Source organism: Otolemur garnettii, unplaced genomic scaffold (genome assembly GCF_000181295.1).
Source record: "Otolemur garnettii isolate 467f Iridium unplaced genomic scaffold, OtoGar3 scaffold00011, whole genome shotgun sequence".
Lineage (NCBI taxonomy): Eukaryota > Metazoa > Chordata > Mammalia > Primates > Galagidae > Otolemur > Otolemur garnettii.
In genome coordinates this window covers 2,417,761-2,445,636 of record NW_003852406.1, presented here as the reverse complement: position 1 = coordinate 2,445,636, position 27,876 = coordinate 2,417,761, and the positions used below count along the sequence as shown (strand labels likewise).

General features: G+C 33.8%; 2 protein-coding genes and 1 non-coding gene across 3 annotated transcripts in view; 2 read left to right on the top strand and 1 right to left on the bottom strand.

The window, feature by feature from the left end:
- The window catches only part of FGF7 (fibroblast growth factor 7), a 45,751-nt gene extending 30,627 nt beyond the window's left edge, over positions 1 to 15,124 (bottom strand). The window contains exons 1-2 of the mRNA XM_003784344.2: positions 14,944 to 15,124; positions 13,802 to 14,356 (exon numbers count right to left, since the gene is read on the bottom strand). Of these exons, the coding sequence (XP_003784392.1) occupies positions 13,802 to 14,087 (286 nt within the window). The 5' untranslated portion in view covers positions 14,088 to 14,356; positions 14,944 to 15,124. The remainder of the gene's footprint in view (positions 1 to 13,801; positions 14,357 to 14,943) is intronic.
- FAM227B (family with sequence similarity 227 member B) overlaps positions 1 to 27,876 on the top strand; it is a 184,744-nt gene that overhangs the window by 90,342 nt on the left and 66,526 nt on the right. The window lies entirely within an intron of this gene.
- LOC111723495 lies at positions 20,722 to 20,825 on the top strand. The gene has a single exon (XR_002772022.1). It is a non-coding gene; the product is annotated as a U6 spliceosomal RNA (small nuclear RNA).

The following is a 27,876-nucleotide window of genomic DNA, read 5'->3' as shown; positions in this document are numbered from 1 at the left end:
TCCGGGCTGGGGATTCGAACCCGCCACCTTAGGTGTACGTGGCTGGCGCCTTAGCCGGTTGAGCTATAGGTGCCGAGCCAGGTGAAACAAATTAATGGATATTCATTCACATGAGTTAATTTTGTTACCTATGGCTATTTCTGTAAGAAGCTTTGGTAAGAAAAGGGGTTAAACTTTTAATCAAAATAGTATTTTGAGTTATTAACAAATATTAACTATTCAGGTCATTTTTATGACTAATGTAAATAACTGACTATTTTTGATATGTTACTGCTTTTACTATTCTTCGATCACTCTTTATAACCTATGGGTAAAGTCCATTTTCCCTAAAATGAAAAACAACTTTCTAAGATCTGAGACTTTACTGCAGTCTCATCTCTTCTTGCTTCCCGCCTTAAACTAGGTACTCTAGAAACATTCATTCTCGCACAAACCTATTGACGTACGACTCAGCTTTTCTTCATGGCTGTTTCCCAGAAAGGTACACCTTTTCTTTTGTCTCCTTTCCCTATTCCCTACTCTCTTCTCTATCGCTATTCACTTCCACTAGCTCTTTGAAATATGGTCTCAACGTTATGTTCTTTAAGAGTCTTTCCCTATCTCTCCTAGGTTCTATTAGCTGCCCTTCACTACTGTCCTCCAACTTCCTGAACTCATCTTTATCACAGTACTTACTAACATTCTGTTACAATTGACTTCTTGGTGTTGGTACTCCCAAGTAGGCTAAAACTTTTCAAATAGTAGATCTCTATGTTGTATATCTATGTAGTCACGGTACATAGCACATAATACATGCTCAATAAATGTTGCAATAAGTAGTATTCTAATTTTTAGAGCCACTGCAGCTTTCAGAATACAGAGGGTTTTTTTAAACATTGAGAGAACTCAAGATTAATCAGGTCACAAATAATACATATGACTAGTATCCTGAAAAACATTGAGAAATAAAGATATAATTTACCCAGAATCACAGAAAAAATTCATAAAATATAATTCCATAAATACTGTATTGCAGTAACTCATCATTATTATTCCCTTTTTGTTGGAGAGAGTCCTAAGAGATTAGAAATAACTTGAAAACATAGTATAATCATGGACAAAAGAACCTATTTAGTATTCAGTAAACTGGGTTTTTTTTCCAACTTATCCTTCAGAAGTTCTTGTTAGAATAAATTCTTTGCTGATTCTTTGTTTTTGTGTTTTTCTGTTTGGATTTAGTGGCCTTTAGATAAGGAAACTATGTACTCCTAAATATGACTTATTTATTTTCTGAAATTAAGGTATATACCTAATGTATACATTCTATAATAATAGATACAAACTAATGAACAAGAAAATATTTCTAATAAATGTGAGAAGTGTGTTTAAAACACAACCAAACTAAATTTCAGAGCATCTTTAGCAATTTTTAAGCAAAATAAACTGAAGGTTGCTATGCCAACTTAGAGGAAGACAGATGGAGATGTTTTGTACAAGGAAAGTTGGAGTGAAATTTTTATTTAATAAGAAGAAGATAATGCCAAGTACTCATTAAGTCATATTACAGAGGAAAAAAATCAGCTGTTTTTACTTCTTCAGATGTAAATCATCACACTGCATGGTACAAATTAATATGTGACATTTTAATAACACCAGTGACTGTATAGGTGACACATGTGGTGATACGTGTGACTAAAACTATGCTTTGGAGTTAAACCTACTTAGATTCACTTCCCAACTCTGACAGTTACTACTGGCTATGTAATCCAGAGCAAGTTGCTTAAGTCTGTGAGCAAAAGCTCCCCCAGCTGCAAAATAAGAAGAAATCTGCCAACATTATAGATATATAAAGTATTTAGCACACTGTTGAACACATAAAAACCACTCCTAAGTTTAACTCTTGCTATAGTAGTGATTTTTGTTATCTTAATATTAATCACCCATGTTTCCATTGAGAGAAAAATACCTCTCTTTTTCTCCTTCTAAGTCTCTTCATAACCAATTTTTATTGATTATGAGTGAACTGGAAGGCTTAAAGAAATATTATGTACATGAATTTCTTGCTCTGTAATATATAATTATGTTACTCAGTGAATTCATCAGACCTAATATTCAATACTTACCCTTTATAAGTTAAGTGACCACCCAAAATTTCCAGAAAGCAATTATTGTGCACAAAGATTTTTGATAGGATCATTGGAATCATCACCTAGTTTGAACAGTAACCTTTCTTAATTAAAATGAGCAAAGCCTAAATAAGAGGCAAATCAAGCCTATGTCTAATTTTATAACCAGAGCTTATAAACCAGCAAACTTGTCAAGAGAGCTAATTTCCTGAGGGTCTTTTGTTTTGCTCTGTGAAATGAAATAATAGTGTGACTGCAAGCTTGTAGCAAGGAGGTATTTTGAGACATAATTAGAATGGAATAAAATATTCTGTACCAATTTCAATATTGGCATATGTATTTTTAAATCATCATCATTTTAGTTATATACTTATATTTAGTCACTAAATAAAAATATTCTCAGTTGTATATTATGCAATTTTGCATAGACTAAATTAGAAGATTTATGATAGCAATAACAAAATTTTACATAGTGCAGCAAGTTCAATGGTAATATTAATATGAATACCTAATAAACTATTAAATAGTACTTTAAAATATCATAAATTTGATCATAAATTTAATCATGATATAGGTGTATGCTTATCTTCTTTGGGGATATATTGTTATTCAATATTTGATCAACTTCCAGTCGGCTAAGAGAAAATTTGAAGACCAGAATCTTTTCAGAGCTGAAGGGACCACTGTCTACCTGTTAAACACCAAACACTGTTTTATAACACACTATTTGTACAAGAAAGGAGGTGAGCCTAATTTCTCAGAAACAGACATCTCAGTAGTTCTAAGTGAGAAAACCTATATAATGAATTGGAATAAAACTATGCACAGCTCCTTGACTGCTGAGTCTCCTAGTTACACAGATGTAATGGGTGAGCCAACCTTCATGGTAGTAAAAGTATGTCTTATCTTATAGAATATAATAGGTAACTTTCATACTTTGGTCCTTAAATGCTAATAACATGCCTCCAAATTATTATTTCTCTCCCCTTTTATTAACTGTTAAAAAAACTCTTCCAAAATGACAATGTAGCTTTTACAGTGATTATTTGTGAACAGCTGACTTAAGCAGGTTACAATTATTGTCAAAGATTGCAAAGTCATTCAAAAGAGAAAAATATGCATTTACCCAGAAGAAAAACTATTCCAACTTAATTGTGTCTTCAAAAAAGTTACCCTTCAAAGGAAATACATCATACAAAACATTGAGAATTTGGTAATCTCTTTTTTCGTACTTTTATTGATTCAACAAAGAGTCACTGATACCTCCTTTTGACAGATTGAGAATACAGTGGTAAACAAATCCACAGCCCATGCTTTTAGAGAATTTAGTTTTGTTAGGGAGGTTCTGTTTTTAATAAACACAGAAATCATTCAAAGTCTAAAAATTGACAGAGAGCAAATGTTCTCATATTTTTAATAGGAAAGAAACGTTTACATTTGTGAGTTTGATGCTGATACTCGGAGATGTTAAATCACTTTCCATTTCCCAACCTTGCAGTACTCTCTCTTAATATCAAGCATCTATAGAAAACATTGTTTCTGAGGATAATACATCTGTCTTCTATCCCACTCATCCTTTAGGTCATCTCCTCCCAGAAAAAGATTTCCATGCCCACGCCCCCTTCTCATATTGGGTTAGGCAATCCCGTCTGTGCTCTCAACTTTCACTGTCTCACTTACAGTTCTTCCCTGCCTCACAACTAAATTATTAATTCCCAAAAACATGGACTGGATTTGTTAACTACTGTATTCTCAGTCTGGCAAAGGAAGGTATCACTGACTATTTGTTGAATTAATAATAGACTGAAATAAAAGGTCTCCAATCTTTAAAATTTTGTATAATGTCTTCATTATTCATGCCAGGGAGAAAACTGCCCACCATCAACAGGTGATCTCCCTATGAGAGCTACCTCAATATAAACCGGAATCCAGGCCTGTGGTCAGAAGTACAATTAGAAACACCATAAGACACCAAAAACGATCCTGACGATCAAGCTACTGGCACTAAAACAAATTGAGAATAAATTCACCAACTTTCCATTTCTCCATATTTTTCTCTCTATATACATATTCCCTCTCCTCCCCTCAATGCTAATCACCAAGTCTAGGATTTGACCCCTGCCCAAAATTATCAGCCCATGTCTTAGCTTCTGCCAGTATACATCTTAAACAATTTTTCTATTGGTATCTCCTTTTGTAGATATTCTTTAAACTAATATCAACCATTAATTATTATTTTTCTCTATATAGTTTTTTTATGCATTGATCATTTGACAGTCAGGTGATATAAGAATGTATGTTAGGAGGGCCACAATTCTTCCAGGCTTGGTCTTCACTATACCCTGCCAATCCCCCTCTGGTGTCACCAGTGCTACCTGTGTCTTCTTGTGTAGCTGTCCTCTAAAATAAACCATTTGTTCTACTTATCCTTTGGAATTACTTAGAAAGACATTAAGTCAAATTGTTTCTGGAGGCCAATCTCTTTTTATAAATGATTGAGAGTAAAAGAGAAGTTAGGTATATTTCTTTTATTTAAGCAAAGCTTTAATTCTTATCTGAATTAAATTAATTAATTTTGTGATATTTTAGTAATCTATTTCTTATACTAATTTAAGATTTGTGATAAATTAAAGGAAAAATATATTGCATGATTGCCGATCCGTCCCTTCTTCCACCTCTTGCATTGAGCTAAATGCTCCTTCTTCTACCCCTGGGAGATTAAAAAGAAGAGTAAGATATGGTGTTTATCTTTCCAGAACTGATATTCTAGGGGCAGTGCCAAACACAGACAGCAATAAGCATGAGACAAAGCAGATGGGCTACATACAAATAGAAAAGCAAGTGGGGCATATGAGAGAATAAGACCATTACTAACGCTGTCTCTTTTTAAAATCTAAAATAACTGACTTCTTCAAAGGATATGGAAATTAATTCATTAAATTTATAGTTTTCCCACCAGGTAATGCTAAATTTCAAATTTCTAAGTAGTTATTGAGCAATTCATGACATTTGTTTCCTTATTGATATAATTAAAATTACTACAACTTTTGTTTAAAGTACTTTTTGAAAAGAAAGTTTATTTTTTTAGGTACATACAATAAGAATGCTTCAATCATTTTGGAATCCTAAAACATTTTTCAGTTTACTTCATGGGAAATTTTTTTGGTTAATTTATAGGTTGCACAAACAATAGCTATTGGACATGTCAAATTTGGAAAATGATTGTCTAAACCTGCTCAGAACTCAGAAAGCACTTAAAATAGGCCAAAATTGAACTGCAGATCTCTGTATTATAGCCCAGCACCCATACCCTAAATACCATTCTAATAGACCAATATCATATGGAGGCTTCTAATTTTGACATAAGTCAAATGCCATTATAAAATATTGGTTCAGGTCAATCGATATGCTTTTTATTTAAATCATACAACTGAGATGCAGCTTGGTTTAGTTTTTGACTATACCAATGATGAAACCCTAGGCAATAGCTTTCAAGCTGCAATTTAGTGAAGTTTAACTATTCTTCCCAAACCAGGGACAGGAGGTGGGATGATGGGTTGAGGGAGAACGAGGAGTGGTTCTATTATCAGGTAAGTTTGGGAAATCACGGGCATTCTTTTCCTAGAGTTTTGCAATTAACATTAGTATAATATAGACTCAAAAACTCTGCTTTAAAAATAGCTCAACTTATTTAAACTAATATTTCCCCAGTGAGCTAGTCACAGAAACTCTGCTGCAGGAAACACCATTAATATCTCAAGGGATACTAGTGTTCTAAGAAACACAGTATGGAAATATTGCCTTAAGAAAATTCTGAAAGCTGAGTTGATTCTGAATTTTATAACAAATCATTTTTTCAAAAGTATGTACAATTACAGCTAAAGTTCAAATAGGCAGATAAAATGGGAAACATTACACCAGAGCATGATAAATATGGTATTTAAGAATGTTGAAAAATGCCTTACTTCTCGTCTATTACTTTAATCATAAAAATAAACTCACTTTCAGAATGGTTCTGATACAATAAGCAAAGACTATTACAGTTTTAGGCACAAAAGTAACTAATAGATTCAAACCTCCTATTTGGGTAATACTAGAAATAATTTATCATCATTTGAATTCCTCTGTGCACTATTACTTCAATTCCTGATTAAATCTAACCTTAAGCATTTTGGTTGTTTTGTTTTAATCTCAGAAATCCTCCCTCTACTACTTTATTAATCCATTGCTTTCTAATAACCTCATTGCTTAAGAGCATCAAAAAAGTTAGTATAGTTATATTTTATGAGAATCCTTCATACTTCATTTTAAATTTTCAGAGGATTTTAAATCTATTAATTTTTGTATTAAAAATGTTTCTTTTCTCTTTTGCTCTCTTCCCTCCTATTCACAAAGAGTTTTTCCTATTAATTCTTAGATGAGTATTAGCTAAATGGCTCTATGAAGTAAGCATGACCCTTCCAACAGAAGAGATTATTTTCTTCTGAATGAAAGTTGAGTAGAACAACTGGAGAATCTCTAGAACCAATTCTTTTCAATGTACATCAAACTATTTTAATCTGAGAATGATGTTGTTTGCCTAAAGACAAGGTTTATCTGGGCATGGGTACCAGATAATTCTTCTTTCTCCTTCCCCATTGTAATCCCTTTGTCCTTATATATTAATACACAAATATATTCATACATATAGTTAAGAACCTTTAATGACATTTTCTTTGTTAGTGAATTTGATATGGCTTTTCTATTTAAGATAGGTCCAGCTATAATCTCAAATACAGTTATAAAATGTAGTCTTGTAGCAGTATAACATGGCTTTCCATGTTATACTGGCTTTAACATGGCTTTCCAAACCATGTGAAAAGCAAAGGATTTACATTTCCAACCTATTTTGAGGGTAGAAATGTTGGACATTGTTTCAAAAAGGAAGGAGTTCATACTGAAATGCATTCCATTTAATAAGAGTTCTATTTTCTCCATGTTACTTAAGTACACACAATTGCTGCATTTTCTTCTATATGCCATATGTGATATCAAAATATAGAAGTATTTTACTAAGAAAGTTACTGTGCTGCCAAAAATTTTTTGATACAAAGGAAAAAACTAGGATCTTTAGGAAATAAAGAAAGCTTTGAGTTAGTGTTGTACAATCATACAACTGGAACGAATCTCTAGCTCTATGTCCGTTTCACTAATGTGCATAAACCCTTGCTATGGTGTGTATGTCCCCACCCAAACTCAAGCTGAACTTTAATTGCCATTGTAATGGTATTACAAGGTGATTAGGCCATAAGGGCTCTGCTTTTATGAATGGACTAATGTCATTATCACAGGAGTAGGCTTGTTATCAAAAGAGTGAGTTTGTTATCACAAGAGTGGGTTACTACAGAATCAGGTTTGGCCCTGCCTGTTTCTTGCTCTCTCAATCTCTCTTGACCTTCTACCTTCCACCATAGAATAATACAGAAAGAATATCCTTGCCAAATGGACTTGCTAGCCTTCAGAACTATGAGAAATATATATCTTTTTTTAAAATAAGTTACCTAGTCTGTGGTATTCTGTTATAACAATTCAAAGTAGATGAAGACAACCCTCTGGACTTGTGGTTCTCTTACTAATGGGTTTTCTAGGCTGGAGGTTGTCTCTTTAATTCTCTGCCTTTGAATTCTGTGGGGTAGGATGAGAGGTAAGAGTCTAACTTGAGGCATCTAAGTTTATAGTTAGAGAGCAAAGTAAATGAACATCAATACTTGTACTCCAGATCCCCTGCTGTTGCATCACTTGAAAGCATCTAGTAAGATTCAAACCTGTCATTGTGAGACTGAGACAGAGGACCTATTCTTCCTTATGGCAAACTCACCAAAATAACCTTCTTATATAGTAGCTACAGAGATATTATATGCAATTCTCTGTCAATTCACTAAATGTCGAAACCACTGAAATTTTGTCAGAGAGGCCAGACAGGCCCATAAAAATCCCTTCAATGCATATTTGTGGAACTCTTGCCTAATGAAGCCTATTCCAAAATCCTAGGCCCATAAAAATCCCCTCAGTACTTATTTGTTGGATTCTTGCCTAATGAAGCCTATTCCAAAACCCTCTACTGTGCAAGCCCTCTGAAGCCCTCTAAGGGTTCTGAAACACTTCCCAGGACACCTGAGGGGGTCCAGGCTGAATTAGAATTCTTGGTGCCCTTAAACAATGATATTTAGCCTTAGCTGAACAAGTACTGATAACTGAATCCTTCCCACCTTCATCAGATTTTGATTTAATAGAGCTGCAGTTTCCCTAGCAATCTAATATGGTCCCCTTAGTTCAGTGGTTCTCAACCTGTCAGAATTGTCTGGAGAGATTTTAAAATTCCTTATTCCCAGACTTCAGATCAATTTAATGAGAATCTTGTGGGTCGGACCTGGCATTAGTACTTTAAAAAATTTTCCCAATTAATCATATTTGGCCAAGGGTAAGAAATAGAAAAATCTAGAAAAGGCAACCCCTTCCATATATCTAAAACCTGACTTCTTGCATTCTCTCCGATTCACTTGGGTCTCTGAAAGCTCTGAAACTATAAAGTGAAGAGTTGTCATATAGCTGAGTCACAAGGGAATGAAAGTGATATTGAAATAGTTTAGATAAGGATTTACAAAAGAAAAAAGAGATGATAAGAGATATGCCATGTCAATAAACAATTTTTTTAGTAATCAATAAGTGCTAGGCACATGTGATAGCCAAAAATAGGGGGAAGATTATAAAATGAAGAATAATCCTTAATATTAGAGTCTTTAAAGAATAGCTATTATTTCCAAACATACTCTCCAACAATTTATCTATCCTCCATAATTTAAGCCTTGAAAAATTACTATAGAGATGGGCGGCGCCTGTGGCTCAAAAGAGTAGGGTGCCTGCCCCACATACTGAAGGTGGCAGTTCAAACCCAGCCCTGGCCAAAAACTGCGGGGGGAAAAAAAATTACTATGGAGAATGTGTGTTACCAGTTCTATAGGATTCTACTTTGTCAATAATTTCTAGGATTTTAGTTAAAATCCATAGATACATTCTTATAGTATATTTTTCAAAGGCAGGAATTGTCCTTATATTGTTATGTCTGGAATATAGGAAAATTTAGCATCTCCATGTTCAGAGGTGATATGTATATTTGCAAGCTACTAGCAGAGACTGTTGCTAAATAGGAACCTATCCAAAGAATTGTTGACAATTGAGTCACTGAAGGTTTTGTGGCCAAAGTCAAATCCAGCAACACTGTGTTTATTTGTTTTTTGCCAATTGTTAGGCCATATCCCATAACAGACTAACAATCCAAAAGAGAATATTGCCAAATCATTGGCCAGTTTTCAGGATGGCTAACCCTTTTTTTGCTATGGAACTAACAATGCTCAATTATAACCAAGTGAGGCATTCTTTCTCTTGGACCAGTGGTTTATGACAATTAATTATTTTTTCTTAAAAGGAGTGGATAATTTTGACTATTGTTGGGAAGAGCACAACTTTTTAGTAAATGGATACCAAAGCAAGAAAATAATCTTGAGGGAATGGGTTCTTTGTTCCACATCTGTCTCTCAGGGCAGTCATCAATTGCCCAGTGCACTGCTGCTGTCTCTCATTCGGCACCTCAATTCCCAGCTTAAACAACAGTGTTATTTCTGTCAGGTGTGGAGTGATTGCCTCTGGCTGCTGATAGGCAGTTTGGTCCAAGAATTATCTAAATTCACACTATGGCCTTGTCCTCAAGGGGAGAGCCCTGACAACAGCAGTGGAAGTATTGAGACTATTTATGTCCAGTCCCTTTATGATATTCTCAATGCTCTCCTTGTGTAAAAAATGTGAATATTTGGTCATTTTGAATGCATGTTTTAAAGAAATATTTATTTTATGCTTATATTATTCTTATTGGTAGTTAGATTAGGTACCAGTTTCATTGCTTATAAACTTACTGTAAGGCTAAATATGGAGCCACCAGAGAGAACAAGTAAAGAGGAAACACTTTCCACCTTGGTAAGAGTAATGGCAGTCCCTAGGACCAGTTCTTTAATAATAGCTCTTTCTTCCCAAGAATCAAAAATGTGGTCCACCTTCTCTCACCCACTCATGAATTCCCCCATCTACATAGTTAGTTCTTGTTTATATGCATATGTCCACTAATATAAATCTTACTTCTGTTGGGTTTCTTGGTGCACTCTTTGTACAATCTATTCATTCTAATCTAAATTTAGAATATTTCATAAGAAAACACAGCAATTAAGGAAAGCCAAAGTATATGAGAACATCACCATCCAGGGTAGCTTAAATAATTTTATAAAATTTCCTAAAGATATGAGACATTACAGTCACATCCATCACTCTCTTTCTCTTCTTCCAAGCTCTCTATCCACCTACCTCATCTATCTTCTGGAAGGAGATTTATATACCCAGATTTTTCACCTCTCCTGTTAGCTCTAATCCATAGTCACATTCTTGTGTGGAAGTTGTGCTTCTGCTAATGAAATTAATAGTCCTCTGAAGCCCATTAACATTCTTGGGTCATTTTTTCTTTCATTCAAAGAAAAGCCATGAGAATACACCGGGAACTTTCTATGGTAACGGAGAGAACAATTGTGTTTCACTGGCATCTTACTTTTATGTCAAGCTTTATCATCTAAGACATTAAAATTATACCATCTTAAAAGACTGCCAAAGAAGGGTGATTGACAGCCTGTTAAAAAATGTAAAGTATCAGCTCAGTGCCCATAGCTCAGTGGTTAAGGCACTGGTCACATACACCAGAGCTAGGGGGTTCAAACCCAGCCCAGGCCTGCTAACCAACAATGACAACTTCAACAAAAAAATAGCTGGGCATTATAGTGGGCACCTTCAGTCCTAGCTACTTGGGAGGCTGAGGCAAAAGAATCACTTAAGCCCAAGAGTTTGAGGTTGCTGTAAGCTATGACGCCACAGCACTCTACCGAGGGTGACATAATGATACTCTGTCTCAAAAAAAAAAGAAAATTAAAAGTATCAAAATATTGAATGTGAAATTCAGAGATTGATTCTGTTGTTTACCATCTTCTGAACTTTGCTGTGTTTCAATCTAATGGCAATCCAATTAGCTTTTACTCTCATTTTAAATCAAATAGGAAGGAAACATCTTGTTTTCATTTGCTCATTCATTCAATTATTAATTGAGGAATTAAGCAGTCTTTAAATTTATGATTTCAAGTCTCTCATCCTCTTTGATTATTTGAAACAAGTTTTGCTGAGCATTTTATTTGTACCTTGCTTTCCTAATACAGCAGCCTCAACTTCACATGTGTCAATTAGCACATCTATGTATGGATATTCACTCTTACAATTATTAAGTCTACCCATTAAATAATACAAAATGGCTATCAGAATTTTCCTTGAATATTTTATTTTTTCATATATTCTTTATTGGAGTATTTCTGTCTGTACCTTAGGATTTCACATAGATAAAAGCATTTATCCCCTTTTAAACTTCAGAGAACTCTTACTGGATCCTTCTTCAATAGGATAGCCATACAACTTGTTTACTAAAAAGATTTTGATGCAAATTTCCCCTTCTGGAGAATTTACCATTATCAAGAAGGTATACCATATATCCAACCTATGAAAAAGCTTATAGAAGTGATGGTTATTTGCATAACATATATCATGTCTTTTTAGTACATTGATATTATGACAATCTAATTTATAATAATATTGGATGACTTTTTCTTTCTTTTTTCTGTAGAATTAATATTAAAGGAGAAATAGTTTACCAAATTGGCTTTATGGTTATTCAAGATTAGCAATAAATTGTGTTTCAAACTATGAAATAATTTTAGTATTTCAGATATGTGTACAAATACCTGAGTTTCGTCCTTTTGAGAAATTTTAACAAAAACAAAATAAAATTCATGTATGTGGATGCATTCCAATTGCAGATATTTTTGATCCTAAATAACTGTGCACTATTCATTTTCACTGGATTTTACATATAATTTTTCACTTTTTCATTATTTTGTCAAAGCATTTAAATACAACTACTCAGCACATGTAGAAGAATTCCACAGTGTTTAAGTTTTGTAACTTTATTACCATAATATTAAATTAGCTCTAAGCTCATCTTACCTTTGAGAAATATTCCCTTGTGTGAGATGATTGTATAAAGGGCAATTAGGTTTGTTTATATTTATGTAACATAGGCTGTGGTTTAAAATAGAATAAACTATGAAAACTGTAATATATCTTGGAAATAATCTGGAAATATCCCATGTTTTTTATATGAAAAAATTAAGTCTTGGAAAAGATAAGAAATTGTCCTAAAGTCTATGTCATCTCTACCAGGTTATAATGTCCATAGTAAATCTCAGTAATCTTTAAATGAATAGATTATAAACCAAATTATTTTGCTCACATTAAAATGGATATTCACAAAACTTCCTCCAAATAGTCATTTCCTTAGCTAAACTTGAGGATAATCAGAACAATTTTCTAGGACTAACATGATACCTTTACTAATAATAGTAATAACAATAAAACCATAACTGTTGATTCACTAAAATGACATTAACATTCTTTATCAATTATGTTTTAAAAGGTCCTCTCATTTTCATATTGGAAACATAATTATCCCAAATTCCTGTTTATTGGTTGATTAGTTTAAGACCCCCGAATCACTTAGTAAACAGGCAACAAAAATTTTGCTTGCCACTGTTATAGGCACATGTTTACACTATCATCCTATGCCTTCTTTTTCAGCTGGATTTAGCATACATATTTTTAAATGATATTCATATTGTCTGAACAAAATTTATTTTTACTTAGGGATTATGAAACCCTAGTTTAAATGTTAAGGCATATGTTTTATACCATTAAATTTTATACTATTAAAATTGGTTATTAGTCATAAATGTTAATGGAAAGACACAACTCTGATATTTCAACAAAAAGAATAACTGGGGGGAATGTAATGCTTTTAAATTGAAAATCATGGAATTAACATCTCTTCTAATTCACTTTTATTTCCTCAAGGTTATGTTTTTCTTAAGGCAACATAGAACTTTTATGACACAGAAGTTTTAGATAAAGAAAATATTAGGAGAAATCTACTTTTTTGTCTATGTTGATAATAAACCAATCTAATACAAGTTAATTATGATATGAACAGATGAGGAGATGAGGATACCACATATTCCCTTCTGTTTTATAACTATACACAATGGCGCAGGAATGAATTTTTGAGCATAGATTAAGTATTTTGTATCATGGAAATATTCTTTCAAAGGAAATCAAATTAATAAAAATAAATTCTCAATTTGTCAAACTACCAATAAGTAGTTTTGATGAGTATTTAGTAAGCACTATACTAGAGCTTAGTTTTGCTAGAAAATAATAAATCATATTTCAGTGTGAATAATATCATTTGCATTTTGCTTAACTGATAACCACTTTGAGAGCATGAGGTATTACATTTTCTAGTTGGCTTGGGTTATCAGTTCCAACTATAAGTAGATTTCCCTGTTCTAGGAGACATTCTTAAGGATATATTTCAACTATACCAATTTACAGAAATTACAGATGAAATTTTATTTATATTTTCCAAGAAAAAAAAGGAAACCGAGAAAGCATGTCACTTGAAAACCGACCCTTTAACAAATTATTAAGATTCATAAGCAGTGCTTTAAGTAAAAAACATTACTTACTATAAATGTTCTTCATCTCTTGAGTTCCTTTTACTTTGCCTCGTTTATCAATCCTCAGATACCACTGTGTTCGACAGAAGAGTCTTCTCACTCTTATATCCCCTCCTTCCATGTAATCATAACTTCTTGTATGTCGCTCAGGGCTGGAACAGTTCACATTTGTAGCCATTTGCTCTGGAGTCATGTCATTGCATGCTAAAGATATAGTACCCACTAGACATATAAGGTGAAAGCATGATCTGTAGAGCAAAGTTGGCAGGATCCATGTCTGTATCCATTTGTGCATTATAGTATAGTGCTCCGGGTGTTCATGAATAACATAATGAAAATTAAATCTTGATTTGATTGTTAATCCTAGGTCATTGACCTCTTCCTATCTGTGAATTGTAGATTGATTTAAGAAAGAGTAGTTGTTCTTTCCAAATTGTTAGCCTTATCCTTTTAGTTCCTGATAACAACACAGGATTCCTCCTTAAATAACTCTCTGTTGATATATCCTTATAAAAACAGGTTGTAATAAGCTCAGTTGCTGAGATGCTGTTTGCTACTGGATTTCTGTTTGCAATGAGAGATTAGGAATAGGGAGAGGAAGAGAGAGGAAGATAAAAAATTGCATGTATAAATTTCAGTGGGTAAATCATATATAACATACTATGTATTTTATACTTGGACAATACATTTAAAACAGGTTTCACAGAGGATGTCAATATCTTTACCACTCTGTGTAGATTTATAAAAGTTATGCATTAGTAGACACAAATCAGAATATGACTGCATCGTTCATTCCAGTTGCTATTTTGTGAGAAACATCCTGCACTTAGAACTATGATTTAAATTGAGTTTTGCAAATACTATTAAAAAGATAGGAATGCTTTTCCTAGATTTCTTTATTATATGCTTTTACATTTGTAGCTAATCAATTATTTTCTCCGTAACCTCCCACATTTTTCAAGTTAAATGTTGAGATTGCTCTGGAAAACTTCAACATTATCTTTATTTTCTACAGCATAATTACTATAAATATTTACATGGCTCAAAAATCTAGTAGCTTTACTTTTACACTCAGTACTAAAACAAGAGAAAAAGATAAACTTTTAGAAAACATTCAGCATTGTTTTTAAAAACAAATAACAGTAACTTACTTGTTCTGTTGATAACAGCTGGATATATAAGAGTTCCATGTCTGTTGTCTGCCTTGTGCAACTTGAGCCTCTCTACTGTAGCTACAAACTATTTCTCAGCTGAAAAATTCTCCAGCAGAATCATAATTGTTTCCATAAATCAACGAGCAAGAGGATTTTCTGTGTGTGTGAGAGAGCGTGTGTGCTTGTATGTGTGTGTAGAGCCTTTTATTCAGGGCTTTTCGATAAATACCTTTGCTGACCTCATTGGAAGCAATTAAAACTTAACCAGTGAGCTGTTAGTTGAATACAACAGCGAAAATAAAAGGAGGCTTGTATAGTATTCAATGGTCATGAGAGGGAGCTATGAACATGGTTTGTGCTTAAATCTACAAGTGGGTACCTATTTTGTAGAAACAGATCTCTGATTTTTAAACAGAAAAAGGGGGAAGGGGGATTTTTTAGATTTTCTTTACAATATAGCAGTAGTATATATTTTGAAAAATATTCATTTGAACACATATATAAAAGGGATTTCATTTCTTAATAAAAAAATCTTTTCCATGGTTTTATGATGCATGCATTTCTTTAATTAATCCTATGTGCTCAGAATAGTAGAACATAACTACTAATATGTATTCACACACATCTTAATGTCTTAAAGCACTATATAGATGAATTAAGGGTAGAGATAATTCACCATTGAATATGAGTATAATTTTTAAGTCCTATATTCCTAGGCTTAAAGTGAGAAAACCTAGGTTCTTATTTGAGTTAGAGTAGAATTGTTAATAAACAGTATGATTTTGAGCAAGTCACATGATATTCCCAAATCTCAGCTGCTACATTTATAAAATTAGTGTACTAGTCTAAATTACTCTGTGGCACATTGTACTTTTAAAATTCTGTGACATGTGACTTATACTGCCTACTAATATAAGGAAGGGAACTCATACTTTTAAAAACTGTTATTCTTAAAAATTAGAAATTAATAAAATTGTTTCACCATGATTATCAATGCTTGACTTTTGCCTCCATAAGGGCATTAGCTCAATAAATAAATGTTAATTTAGAGTTGGAATTTTAAGTTTTATAACTAAGGTAAAATAGGAGAAAGTGATTTTACTTCCCAACATGAATTCTTTTCTCCTTTACTTCCTATTCTAGTTTGTGTACTTGTATATAGTAGTGCTCAAGTATTAGCTATTTGGTGCAGAATAATTGTGTCATCAACTTAAAACAGTATTTAGAAATACATATTAAGATTCTCTTTCACGTGTTATATGCCCCTCAGAACACACACACACAAAAAAAATCTTCTGCACTTGAAATGCATTATTCTACCACCAGGTGGTGCATGTAGACCAAATAGAAAAAGGAAATTAAGTCCATCCAATCAAATTATAATTTATGTGTGTTTATGCTTTTAGGAAATACAATTAAGAGCACAGGATAGTGTAAATGTACTCAGTCTTTGCACACCAAATATTGAAAGTTCTCAGTTTATTAAAGCAGAGGAGGATGGACTCTTCTATAATTGCATCTGATGAAAGCTAGATGGCTCAAAAATTCTATCATATATTTCTCTACCAGGTGGAAGAGAAAGAGAAAAGAAATTTGATGTTACTGTGTATTGAATCATACCCCGCTAATTTGAGCAGGGTCAGAATTCCTAGGACTTGGATATTCCTTCCCCAAATATGAACATTATTAACAGTATATTAACATTATTCACAATGTAAAGGTATTCAGAAGCTACTAAATATATCTTTCTACACTGACTCCACAGATTTTAAACCAAGAAATCAGTAGATTACATGTCAATATTTGGTAACTAAATGCTTAAGATTTAATTAAAAGAAACAGATAGTTTGTTGGTAAAGAGTACTTAGTGCCTCCTTAAAATCTGCTATAAAAATTGACTGTAAAATGGCTCCTGCCTATAATCCTAGAACTCTGGGAGCCTGAGGAGAGTGGATCACTTGAGCTCAGGAGTTCAAGACCAGCCTGAGCAAGGAGACCCTGTCTCTCAAAATAGCCAGGCATTGTGGCGGGCACCCATTGTCCTAGCAACTTGGGAGGCTGAGGCAAGAGGATCATTTGAGCCCAAGCATTTCAGGTTGCTGTGAAGTATGATGCCAGGGCTCTCTACCCAGGGAGACAAAAAATAAAAAAAGATTAACTGCAAAATTGAAAAAAAATTATAATCTATGTACTTTAAATGAATTAGATGCTATTATATTCTGTGGTTTGTAAATATTATCAACAGTTGACATTCTTTTCTTTTTATTGTTTGGGATTCATTGAGGGTACAAAAAATTAGGCTACACTGATCGCATTTCTCAACGTCCCTCTTATAATTTTGTCCTGCCCCCAAGAGTTATATCATACACTATGAACCCCCATACTCCCTCCTCCCCTCTCCCTGCTACTTCATTCCTCTACCCTACCCCTTGTATCAGCTCATTTACTGCCTTTATATTAGAATTGAGTACATTGGATTCTTGCTTCTCCATTCTTGTGATGCTTTACTAAGAAGAGTGTGTTCCCCCTCCATTCAGGTTAATACAAAAGATATAAAGTATTCTATGGTATACATATACCACAGCTCGTTAATCCATTCCTGGTTTCCACATTTTGGTGATTGTTAATGGAGTTATGATACACAGTTTAGTGCAAATGTCCTTATGATAAAAGATGATATTTTTTTCTTCTAGGTACCTAGTAATGGTATTGCAGGATCTAATGGGAGGTCTAATTTGAGTCTCTGAGGATTCTCCATATTTTCCTCCAAAAAAGTTGTATTAGTTTTACAATACAAGCAGTGTAAAGTGTTCCCTCCTCTCCACATCCACATGGGCCAACATCTGCAGCTCTAAGACTTTCTGATGTGGACCATTCTTAGTGGGGTGAGATGCTATCTCAGGATAGAGATTTGCATTTATTTCACAGCCACCTAATATTTAAGAAACCAAACAGGAACATACACTGGGGAAAAGAATACCTATTCAATAAATGGTTTTGGAAGAACTAGATAACCACATGTAAAAGACTGAAACTGGGCCTGCACCTCTCACCACTTAAAAAAATGGATTCAAGATGGAGAACAGATTTAAACCTAAGATATGAAGCAGTGAAAGTCCTTGAAGAAAGTGTGAGGAAAATACTTGAAGATATCGGCCTGGGGCAAGATTTTATGAAGAAGACTTCCATGGTAATTGCAATAACAAAAATAAACAAATGGGACTTAATTAAAGCAAATAGACAACCTTCAGAATGGGAAAAGGTATTTGCCTATGTTGAATCAGACAAAAGCTTAAAAACTAGGGTCTACTTAGAACTCAAATTAATCAACAAAAAAGAACCAACAATCCCATGTATCACTGGGTAAGAGACGTGAATAGAACCTTCTCTGAAGAAGACAGATGAATGGCTAACAAACATCTGAAAAAAATGCTCATTGTCCTTAATCAACCATTTTAATTCTTTTTTTTTTTTTTTGGAGACAGAGTCTCACTTTCTCCGCCTCTGTAGAATGCTGTGTCGTCATAGCTCACAGCAACCTCAAACTCTTGGGCTCGAGCTATTCTCTTGCCTCAGCCTCCCAAGTAGCTGGGACTATAGGCAACTGTCACAATGCCTGGCTATTTTTAGAGACAGAGAGTCTCTCTCTGGCTCAGGCTGGTCTCGAACCTGTGAGCTCAGTCACATCCACCCACCTCTGCCTCCCAGAGTGCTGGGATTATAGGCATGAGCCACCGTGCCAGGCCAACCGTTCAAATTCTTTATCAATTTCCTAATTGGGGAATAATTAATTCAAGATGGGTCCACGACCTATTTTGCAAGTATGTACCACACCTATAATGGAAACCTTGCTTAGACTTCACTATACCATTATTACGTTTATGTTTCAAGAAGGATTCTCTAGATGGAATAATCTCCTCCTGGGTTTTGGGTTTTTTGTTTGTTTTAATTATACATTGACAACCATTTATTGTTCTCGTTTTAATGTATATAGAGTGATAGAATAAACCTTTCTTGAAGAACTTAGAATTGCCTTTCTTTTTTGTTGTTTCTAGGTTGAGTTAATTTCATTTTAATTTAGAAACACATCCATCTTGTGATTTTTTTAATTTGTAAAACAAAAGATTCTTGCATCTATTACTAAAATTTGGCTTTTTAAAAATGGGCTTTGAAACTAAAGGTTAGCACCTATAATACTTGAGAAAAGAAACAATGCCTAATGATTGTCTAGTGTGATATGAGGACAGAATATATAAAAAGAATACAGGAATCTGTTTCAGTCAATATCATGAAAACAGTTAAAGCAATAATTAGCCACGTAACTTTACTTAAGCAATCTCCATTATATCCTTTATCCATAAAAGATAAATAAGAGAAAATAACTTCTGTTTAATGAATTTTACATTTCAATAATTAATTTTTAAACCATACTTCATTTATAATTATGTGTAATATAACATTAGAAGGGAACATAATTAAATATTGTTATTATTTTGCATTTTTGCCTATACTTTCCCTATTTTCCCAGTTTTCATTCCTTTCCCAAAATACATATAATCAGGTTTATTAGTTTCTTGTGTATCTTTCCAGTATTTCCTCATGCATACTTAGGCAAACTCTATATATATGTGTATATACATACAGGTATACATATATATTTATTGCTTTTCCTCTTTTTTAAACAGATTATATGTCATAGACATCATTTCATATATTGCTTTTTTCTACTTAATAAAAATAGAAAATCTTCCCATCTCAGTATTTAGAAAGCTGCCTCACTTTTTTTAACAGCTGCATGGTGTTCTGTTGAATGGGTATATCACAATATATTTATTTGTCTAGCCCCCATAGATGAATATTTAATTTTTCTACTAGAAAAAATGTTATAATTAATGAAGTTATAAATATGTCGTTTTATACTGTGCAAATATATCTGAAGGATCAATTTCCAAAAGTGAACTATCTGGGTCAAAAGGTATATAAAAAGTCTGACAATTAAGTTTGTGAACTCATCCTAGAAAAAGTGCTATGTACCTCATTGCTGAATATCACTATAGTCACCTTTACTATAGTACTCCCCTTGGGAAGCTGTGCACTGACACCAGCACCTAGTCCATAGTTCAAAGCAATTTTGTAACTCTTTTTCTGGAATGACCATCAGAGCTGTTGATGTATGGCACACAAAAACATACAACAATAATAATGAATGTTACTGAGCAAGTAACTACATTGGCTACAGTGCACAGTGGTAAGTTTGTCAAGTTAATTGTCAGACTTTTTTATATGATGACAGCTATAATGGTCATTCTACAAAGAGTTCCAAAATTACTTCTAAGGGTGGACTAGGCACTGGCATTGGTGCATAACTTCCTATGAGGAGTACCTCGAAGGTGACTATAGTGTTACAGTCAGTAATATTTAGCAATAAGGTACATAGTACTTTTTTCTAGGATGAGTTCACAACCATAGTTGTCAGACCTTGTATATATTTCATTATTTTGATAGACAATTGCCAACTTATCATCCACAGAGAATGGACTAATTTTGCAATCCCAGGAGCAGTACATAATTTGTTCAACAGAATGTAGTGTCAAACTTTTGGGTTTTTGTTACTCTGACCAGAGAAGACTTTTCATTGTAGTTATCCCTTGTGTTTCTCTTGTATCCCTTGTATTTCCAGTTACAAGTTTTGTAATTGGAAAGAAAATGTTAAGGGAAAAAAGTCATACATACTTCCAGACTTTGGTAAAACCTGAATCCATTTCAAAAGATCATATGCTCGCTTCAGCAGCACATATACTAAAATTGGAACGATACAGAGATTAGCATGGCCCCTGCACAAGGATGACAAGCAAATTCATGAAGCGTACCATATTAAAAAAAAAAAATCATGCTAAGTCCCCTGAAAATAAAGGAAGCTTAAATGTGTCTTTAAGAAATAGTCCCATGGGTGGGGAAGCATAGAGAAAAGTCTATGAATTCCCTATTTGGGGAGTCAAACTCCCCTATTTCTGTAGCACCACAGCCCACCGCAGAGGTACAAAATTTCAAAAACTAAAGACTACCTCATAAGCTCATCTATTCAGATCTTGTAAAGATTTCTTGTGTTTTAAAAGAAATCTGTAAGTAGCAGGGAGCCCAGACCTTAAGGAACTGTGTTAATAGAGTTGGTGAAAACTCCACAAATAAGCAGGGTAGACAAATGACTCAACAGCCAGAGGCTCTTGCTTTGGCCCTGCACAAAACTCGAACTCTATCCCATCTTAAATCAGAAGAGTGAAACCCAAGAGTAAGAATTACTGAGGTTGAGGTTTTCATCAACCTATGTGGGTGGAGTCTCAAAATTGAAACTAGATTATTTTATATTTATAAGTATAAATGCACATATGATTCTTTGCATTTCTGAAATTGTGGTCCAAAATTTATTTCTACTACATTCTACATGAATTGTGGTCCAAAATTTATTTCTACTAAATTCTACATGAATTTATCTTCATCTTTTCTTCTGTGAATCCTATTTCATAAATTCATCCTCAACTCTAGAACATGCCATACAAACCAATCTTAATTATTTCCTTGTTTCATTCATTTAACAAATATTTACCAAATAGCTACTTGGTGCCAGATGTTGTACTAGCCTTGTAGAGATACAATGGGGAAATATTCTGGAAATGACCTCTACCCTTACAGAGTATTCATTCCAGTTAGAAAACAAACGTAAACAAGTAGATTGGGGTATGTGTATCGGGTGGGAAGAATCTTGTTGCGTTCCGTGAACTAAAGAAGGGCAATATGAATGAAGTTTGTGAGCCACAGGGAGAGTACTGAGAGATGGATGAAGCTGAAGAGATAGGCAGGACCAGATAATAAAGAACCTTGTAGTTCATGATAGTAGGAGTTTAGGTTTATTCTAAGTATAAGAGGAAGCTGCAGTATAAGTAGTCTACCTGAACCTGATGGACCTGGTCAAAGACAGTAGTTTAAACTGTGAAGTAAAATTCCATAAGTAATTGAGCAACCCTGAGGTCCCTATAAATCCTCAATTATGTAAACTTTGTGCTTACCCTTGGCATAATGCCCTAACATTTTAAAACCAACTGTATATAAGACACAAAGTCTGAGTCATATGCTCAAAATTGTGGTGTGCCTATGACTCAACTATATAAATATCTCAGTTTACAAATGTGCTTGACTCTTGTACCTTTCTGAGTCTATAAAAATTTGTTTTATTTAATTTTATATTTATGAAAAGTTCTCTGAAATGCCAGTCTAAATTTAAAGTTTTCCAAATTTACTGGAATTCCCAAATTTATGAATTTACTGGAGAGTACAACTTTAGACCTGGAGCAAGATCTCTCATGGGAGCCACTAGATAGGATTTTTTTCCCATTTATACATTTCTATGTAATAGAGGCATATAATATAATTCATTCTTGATTGACTTGATTCTCCATAAAGTATTGCTTAATGTTAGGAGAGAATTAATCACCTTGATTCAGCACTATCAACTGGGTACCTGACTTTGACTGCATAGTACCATTACAAAAGTTGAAGAATACTCTGATATAGACAGTTTTGTTTGACCCCAGGAGAACATCATGAAAAACACAAAGACCATTAGGACTACTACATAGCTTGCTTTAAATTGTTATTCTTTGGTTCCATATTGATTGTCTACATAGCAAGGAAGCAAAATGAGGGGTAAAACTAGAAACCATTTTTTTAACATTTCATGGATATCAATATGTTAAAAGTAAAATGAGTTTAATTTTCAATTCATTAGCTTTAAACCATTACTTTTCAGCACCAGATTGACTTTTCAAAAGTGGGGGAAAGAAGAAGAATAAAGGTAATTATGATAGTAAAGAAGGAAAAGAAAGCTATAGAGTCCATCATCTTTCATATAAACATATAAGAATAAAAAGCCAGGTACCCAGCAAAATATATATTCATGTAAAAACTAGTGGCTAACACAATACCTCATGCATAAGAGAAAGGAGGTTCATTCCTCTGCTTAAGCTCTTTTTTAAGGTAAACATTCTTCATATTTTCAAACATGACTCATATATCTCCCTCAGTGGTATTTAATATTAACTCAGATATAGTGTGTCTTCATTACTTCTCTAATCAGTTCCAATTATTATCAATTCTGCCACAACTTCTTTTATACTTGTTTCGTCCTATCAATTATCACTTCCACATCCTAGGTCAAGACATTATTCTAGGCTTGGCACCTGTCACTCAAATAGCTAAGGCGCCAGCCACATACACCTGAGCTGGTGGGTTCAAATCCAGCAGGGGCCCGCCAAACAACAATGAAGGCTGCAACCAAAAAATAGCCAGGCGTTGTGGTGGGCGCCTGTAGTCCCAGCTACTTGGGAGGTGGAGGTGGAAGACTCACTTGAGCCCAGGAGTTGGAGGTTGCTGTGAGCTGTGATGCCCCAGCACTCCACCCAGGGGGTGACAGCGTGAGGCTCCATCTCAAAAAAAAAAAAAAAGACATTGTTCTAGGTCATGTCAATTCTATTCCTAACATGTCTCCTTACATCTCCTTCTTCCAATCATCAATCCATTTTAAAGGTTATGATCAGATTAAGCTTCCTAAAGCACAGTTGTAATCATGTTATTTCTCTGCCCAGGAGTCATCACTAACACCTCCATTTTCCCTGAATAAAACTCTAATCTTATTTCCCTAATATGCAGACTACCGTTCTTAATATTCTCTGTGATTCTTAACATCCCTCAAACACAGGACCCTCTCCCTCAGTTTGGGGTGAAGGAAGATCCATCCTCTTCACTTCTCTTAGTACAGAAGGAGAATAATAGAGAAGAAATCCTCCTCCCTACTTTCTTTCCTTTGCTCTCTCTTCTCTTTCTCCCTTCCCTCTTATGTATGCAGTCTGTGTAGGGCCCCAAGAGTCATGTAAGCAATTATCAGCTGTTTTTCTGAGATTTTATATATTGAGTTTTCAATGATGCAATAAAGCCATTGGTCCTATTCAGTTGGTTAACTCTGCTAATTACTTCAAATCAACACTTACTATGTATTCAGGTAGTGTGCAGTATGATAGAAATAAACAGTTTAATAAGGTAAGAAAAATCCTTGATGTAGAATTTACACTATTAGAGAGGGGACAGGAAAAAAGCATATAAAAAGAATTATGATGATATTTCAGGAGGAAATAAATAGGTTACCATAGTATCAAATAACAGAAAAGAGAGGGTAGATGGAATCTGGTTACAAAAGGTCTGTCTGGGAAGTTGACACTTCAGCTGAGATCTGAAGAAAAAGAAATCAGAAGTGGAAGTAGAGCATTCTAGACAAAAGTAACAAGGAGAACAAAATTTCCGAGGTGAAAATGAGCTTGTGCTCTAGAAACTAAAAGTATAACCAGAGCACAGTGATCATGGGGAAAGTTAGATGATAAAAGTCTTGTGTACCTATGGTGAGGACTTTGGATTTGATCCTAACTATAATAGGTTAAAAATCAGTGAGTAATGTGATCATCCTAAAAGCTTTAGAGAGCGCGGTTTAGGGGATGACAAAAGGTGAAGTGGAGACCAGTTATAAGGCTGTGGTTGAAATCCAGATCAGTGATGATGATATCTTAGACTGAGATTATGATAAGATGATGGAAAGGAGTGGACAGATTTATGTTGAAGACAAAACTTGATAACATATTCAATGTAAGAGAAAGAGAAATAAAAGTTAAATTCCAGATGTCTTACATTTGTAACTATATAAATGGTGGCATCATCTGCTGAACTAAGGAAGACTGGGAGAGTACCAGCACTGGAGAGGTAAATCGGACAATTGGAAAGTTTGGGTGGGAGGAATGCTATAACTGAAAGCCCAGTTCACTTCAGATCAGGGTGATCTGGAACTCTTACTCCCTTAAAAGGAGAACCAGTAAGCATCTTTAAAATTGATTACCACAAAGGTATGGAAGGGAAATGAAATCTCTTTTTAAGGATATCTGGTGCAAAAAGAAAGCATTTCTTATGTGGTATCAATTTACTTTTGCCAAAACTGTTCAGTGTTGTCCTCTTTCATTTTCCTTTTTTTTTTTTATTAAATGATAGCTGTATACATTAATGCAAACATGGGGTATAGTGTAGTGTTTTCATATGCAATTTGAAATATTTTCATCAAACTGGTTAACATAGACTTTGTGTCATTTAGTTATTGTGTTAAAACATTTATACTCTAGTTCTAGAAAAGTTCACTTGTGCCCTTGTTAGACAGACCATATAGGTGATCTTTCCAGTCACCCTCCCACCACCCATCCGCCCTCCTCATATTCTTGGGCTAGAATTAGGTTGTAGCTTTCATTTGAGAACTATAAATTAGTTTCATAATAGGGGTGTGTACATTGGATACTTTCTCTTCCATTCTTGTGATACTTTGCTAAGAAGAACATTTTCCAGTTCCATCCATGTAAACATGAAGGAGGTAAAGTCTCCATCTTTCTTTATGGCTGCATAGTATTCCATGGTGTACATATACTAGAGTTTATTGATCCATTCGTGGATCGATGGGCACTTGGGCTTCTTCCATGATCTGGCAATTATGAATTGGGCTGCAATAAACATTCTGATACAAATATATTTATTGTAATGTGATTTTCTTTCATTTTTCTTATTGAGACTGTCTCTGACTACCATAATATCACAGACCCAGTATTGTAACACATGAAATATAATAGAAGTCAAGCTATGTTATGGGAACTTATTGTAAAAATCCAAAACAGCTTTATTTTTTTATTTCAGCTATAAATAGATTTCAAAGTTTTAAACATACAAAGTTAATGTATAATGTTTGAGTTAATTTTTGTAATACTAAGAAAGAAATTTTTTTTAAAAATAACAATGTGGCATTTTTAAAAGAAATGAATACTTAGTACCCACTCTGGTTATTTTACCAGAAAGAAAACTGCTTTCTACAGTCTTGAATTCTATTTTTCCTTCCATAGAAGGAAATACATTAGTAGAGAAATACAGTAATAGAGTAGTTCATGTCAGCATATAACAACATCACAGTGCATTACACAATAAAAAGAATATGTTAAAAATTAAAACCTTGTCCATATAATGCCAAGAAAAATATATTAATTTGGTTAAAAAAAAAAAAAACTATTAGTGATTTGATAGTGGCCAGAGAACAACAAAATAAGTCTGACTGATTTCTTCCTTCCCAATAGAAATGTTTGGCTGCGCACAATCATTATCGCTCTGATTCCTTAGCCTAAGTAGTGTGGAAGTTGAAAAACATTGTATTATGAGATTAAAAAGCTTCTGAATAAGTAACAATCCAAAATTATTGCACATTTCAAAAGAAATTTTGTTTCTTAATGCAAAGTGTTATATGTGTAATAAATCAAACTGTCATCTGGTTTAGCTGAATTAATAAAAAGAATATGGAAATAACTTATCAGCTTATCTGCAAATGGGGATGTGAAAGCACTAAAAGTTGGAAAATTTCTTTCTCTTTTAAGTATTTTTTAATTCTCCGTGACATCTGGTATAACCTATTGTTTGCATGATCTTAGAAATGTCTGCAAAGCAAAAAATGTTGCGATCCAAACTCAGTTTGAATGTTAATAACTTCTGAATTAAGAGATTCCAAATATATGAAGTTTTGCTTCATTTTAAATTATCCTAAGAATGGATGGCTTATTAGGATATTTATTATTTTCCCTTAGATAAATAAAGAGAAAAATACTCGTTCTCAGTATAACTAAAGGGTTGATTAAAAAATGGCAATGAAATTATTTATGATATATCCCTCCCTTCTTTTGATTGTCCTCTGTTTCAGTTTAGCCCAATCAGCATGTTACATATTGTGGTAATAAACTACTTTATTTACAATGCAGTCAAATATAAAGTCAAAAAGCACCCAGAACATATTATGTCTTAATTCAAAGGGGGATTTCTTTTTTCCACAATGGTCCTCACCTCATTAGTACTTATTTTATCCATTTTAGACCAAGAAACGATTGTAAGAGGGACTTTACCTAACAAATTCAATCAGTGAAACCTGGTTTCTTGTACCCTCAATGAATTCCCAACAATAAATTTTTAAAAAATTATCTTTTTTCTGTCTTTTATTCCCTTAATTTACAGGTAAAATTACATTATGCTATTTCCTTAGTGATACCAAGTATTTAACAAAGATTGGGGATTTTTTTGTTGTTGTTGTTTTTAGTTCTGACACTGTTTCTTTTTTTTTTTATTTTTCTTTCTTTTTTCTTTTTTTGGAGACAGAATCTCAAGCTATCGCCCTGGGTAGAGTGCCGTGGCATCATAGCTCACAGCTACCTCTAACTCAGGTTCAAGTGATTCTCTTGCCTCAGTTTTTCTATTTTTAGTAGAGACGGGGTCTCGCTTTTTGCTCAGGCTGGTCTCGAGCTATCCACCTGCCTCCACCTCCCAGAGTGCTAAGATTATAGGTGTGAGCCACTGTGCCCAGCCTTCTGAAACTGTTTCTTACTCTGTCCGTCTCCTTCCCTTTCTGTCTGCATGTTTGTTCCTCACTCCATTTTCTCTAGCTCCCGCTCTCATTTTCTTGCTTATCCTCCGCCTTTCCCTTTTCTCTCTCTCACACACACATGTGCACATACAAGCCTATATTATATAATCAAATGCTTTTTCTTTCATACCCATGTTGGGGTCTCTAGAAACTTCCTTAGGTCCTTTTTATATATTATATTTGTACTTGTTTATCTCTTTTTCTTAAATTCTAGTTTTGAAAAACCCATATGGTTTCTAGTCTAATCAATATTCCTCTGAGAATAACTTCATATTATAGAAGGCAAACAGTTCTCAAATAATAACCATAATGATATAACTTCTGGTAATTTAAAGTTTCATCCAGTAATTTTAAACAGCTAATCATGTAGTCTAACTTGATAGGTTTTTTTTTTTTTTTTT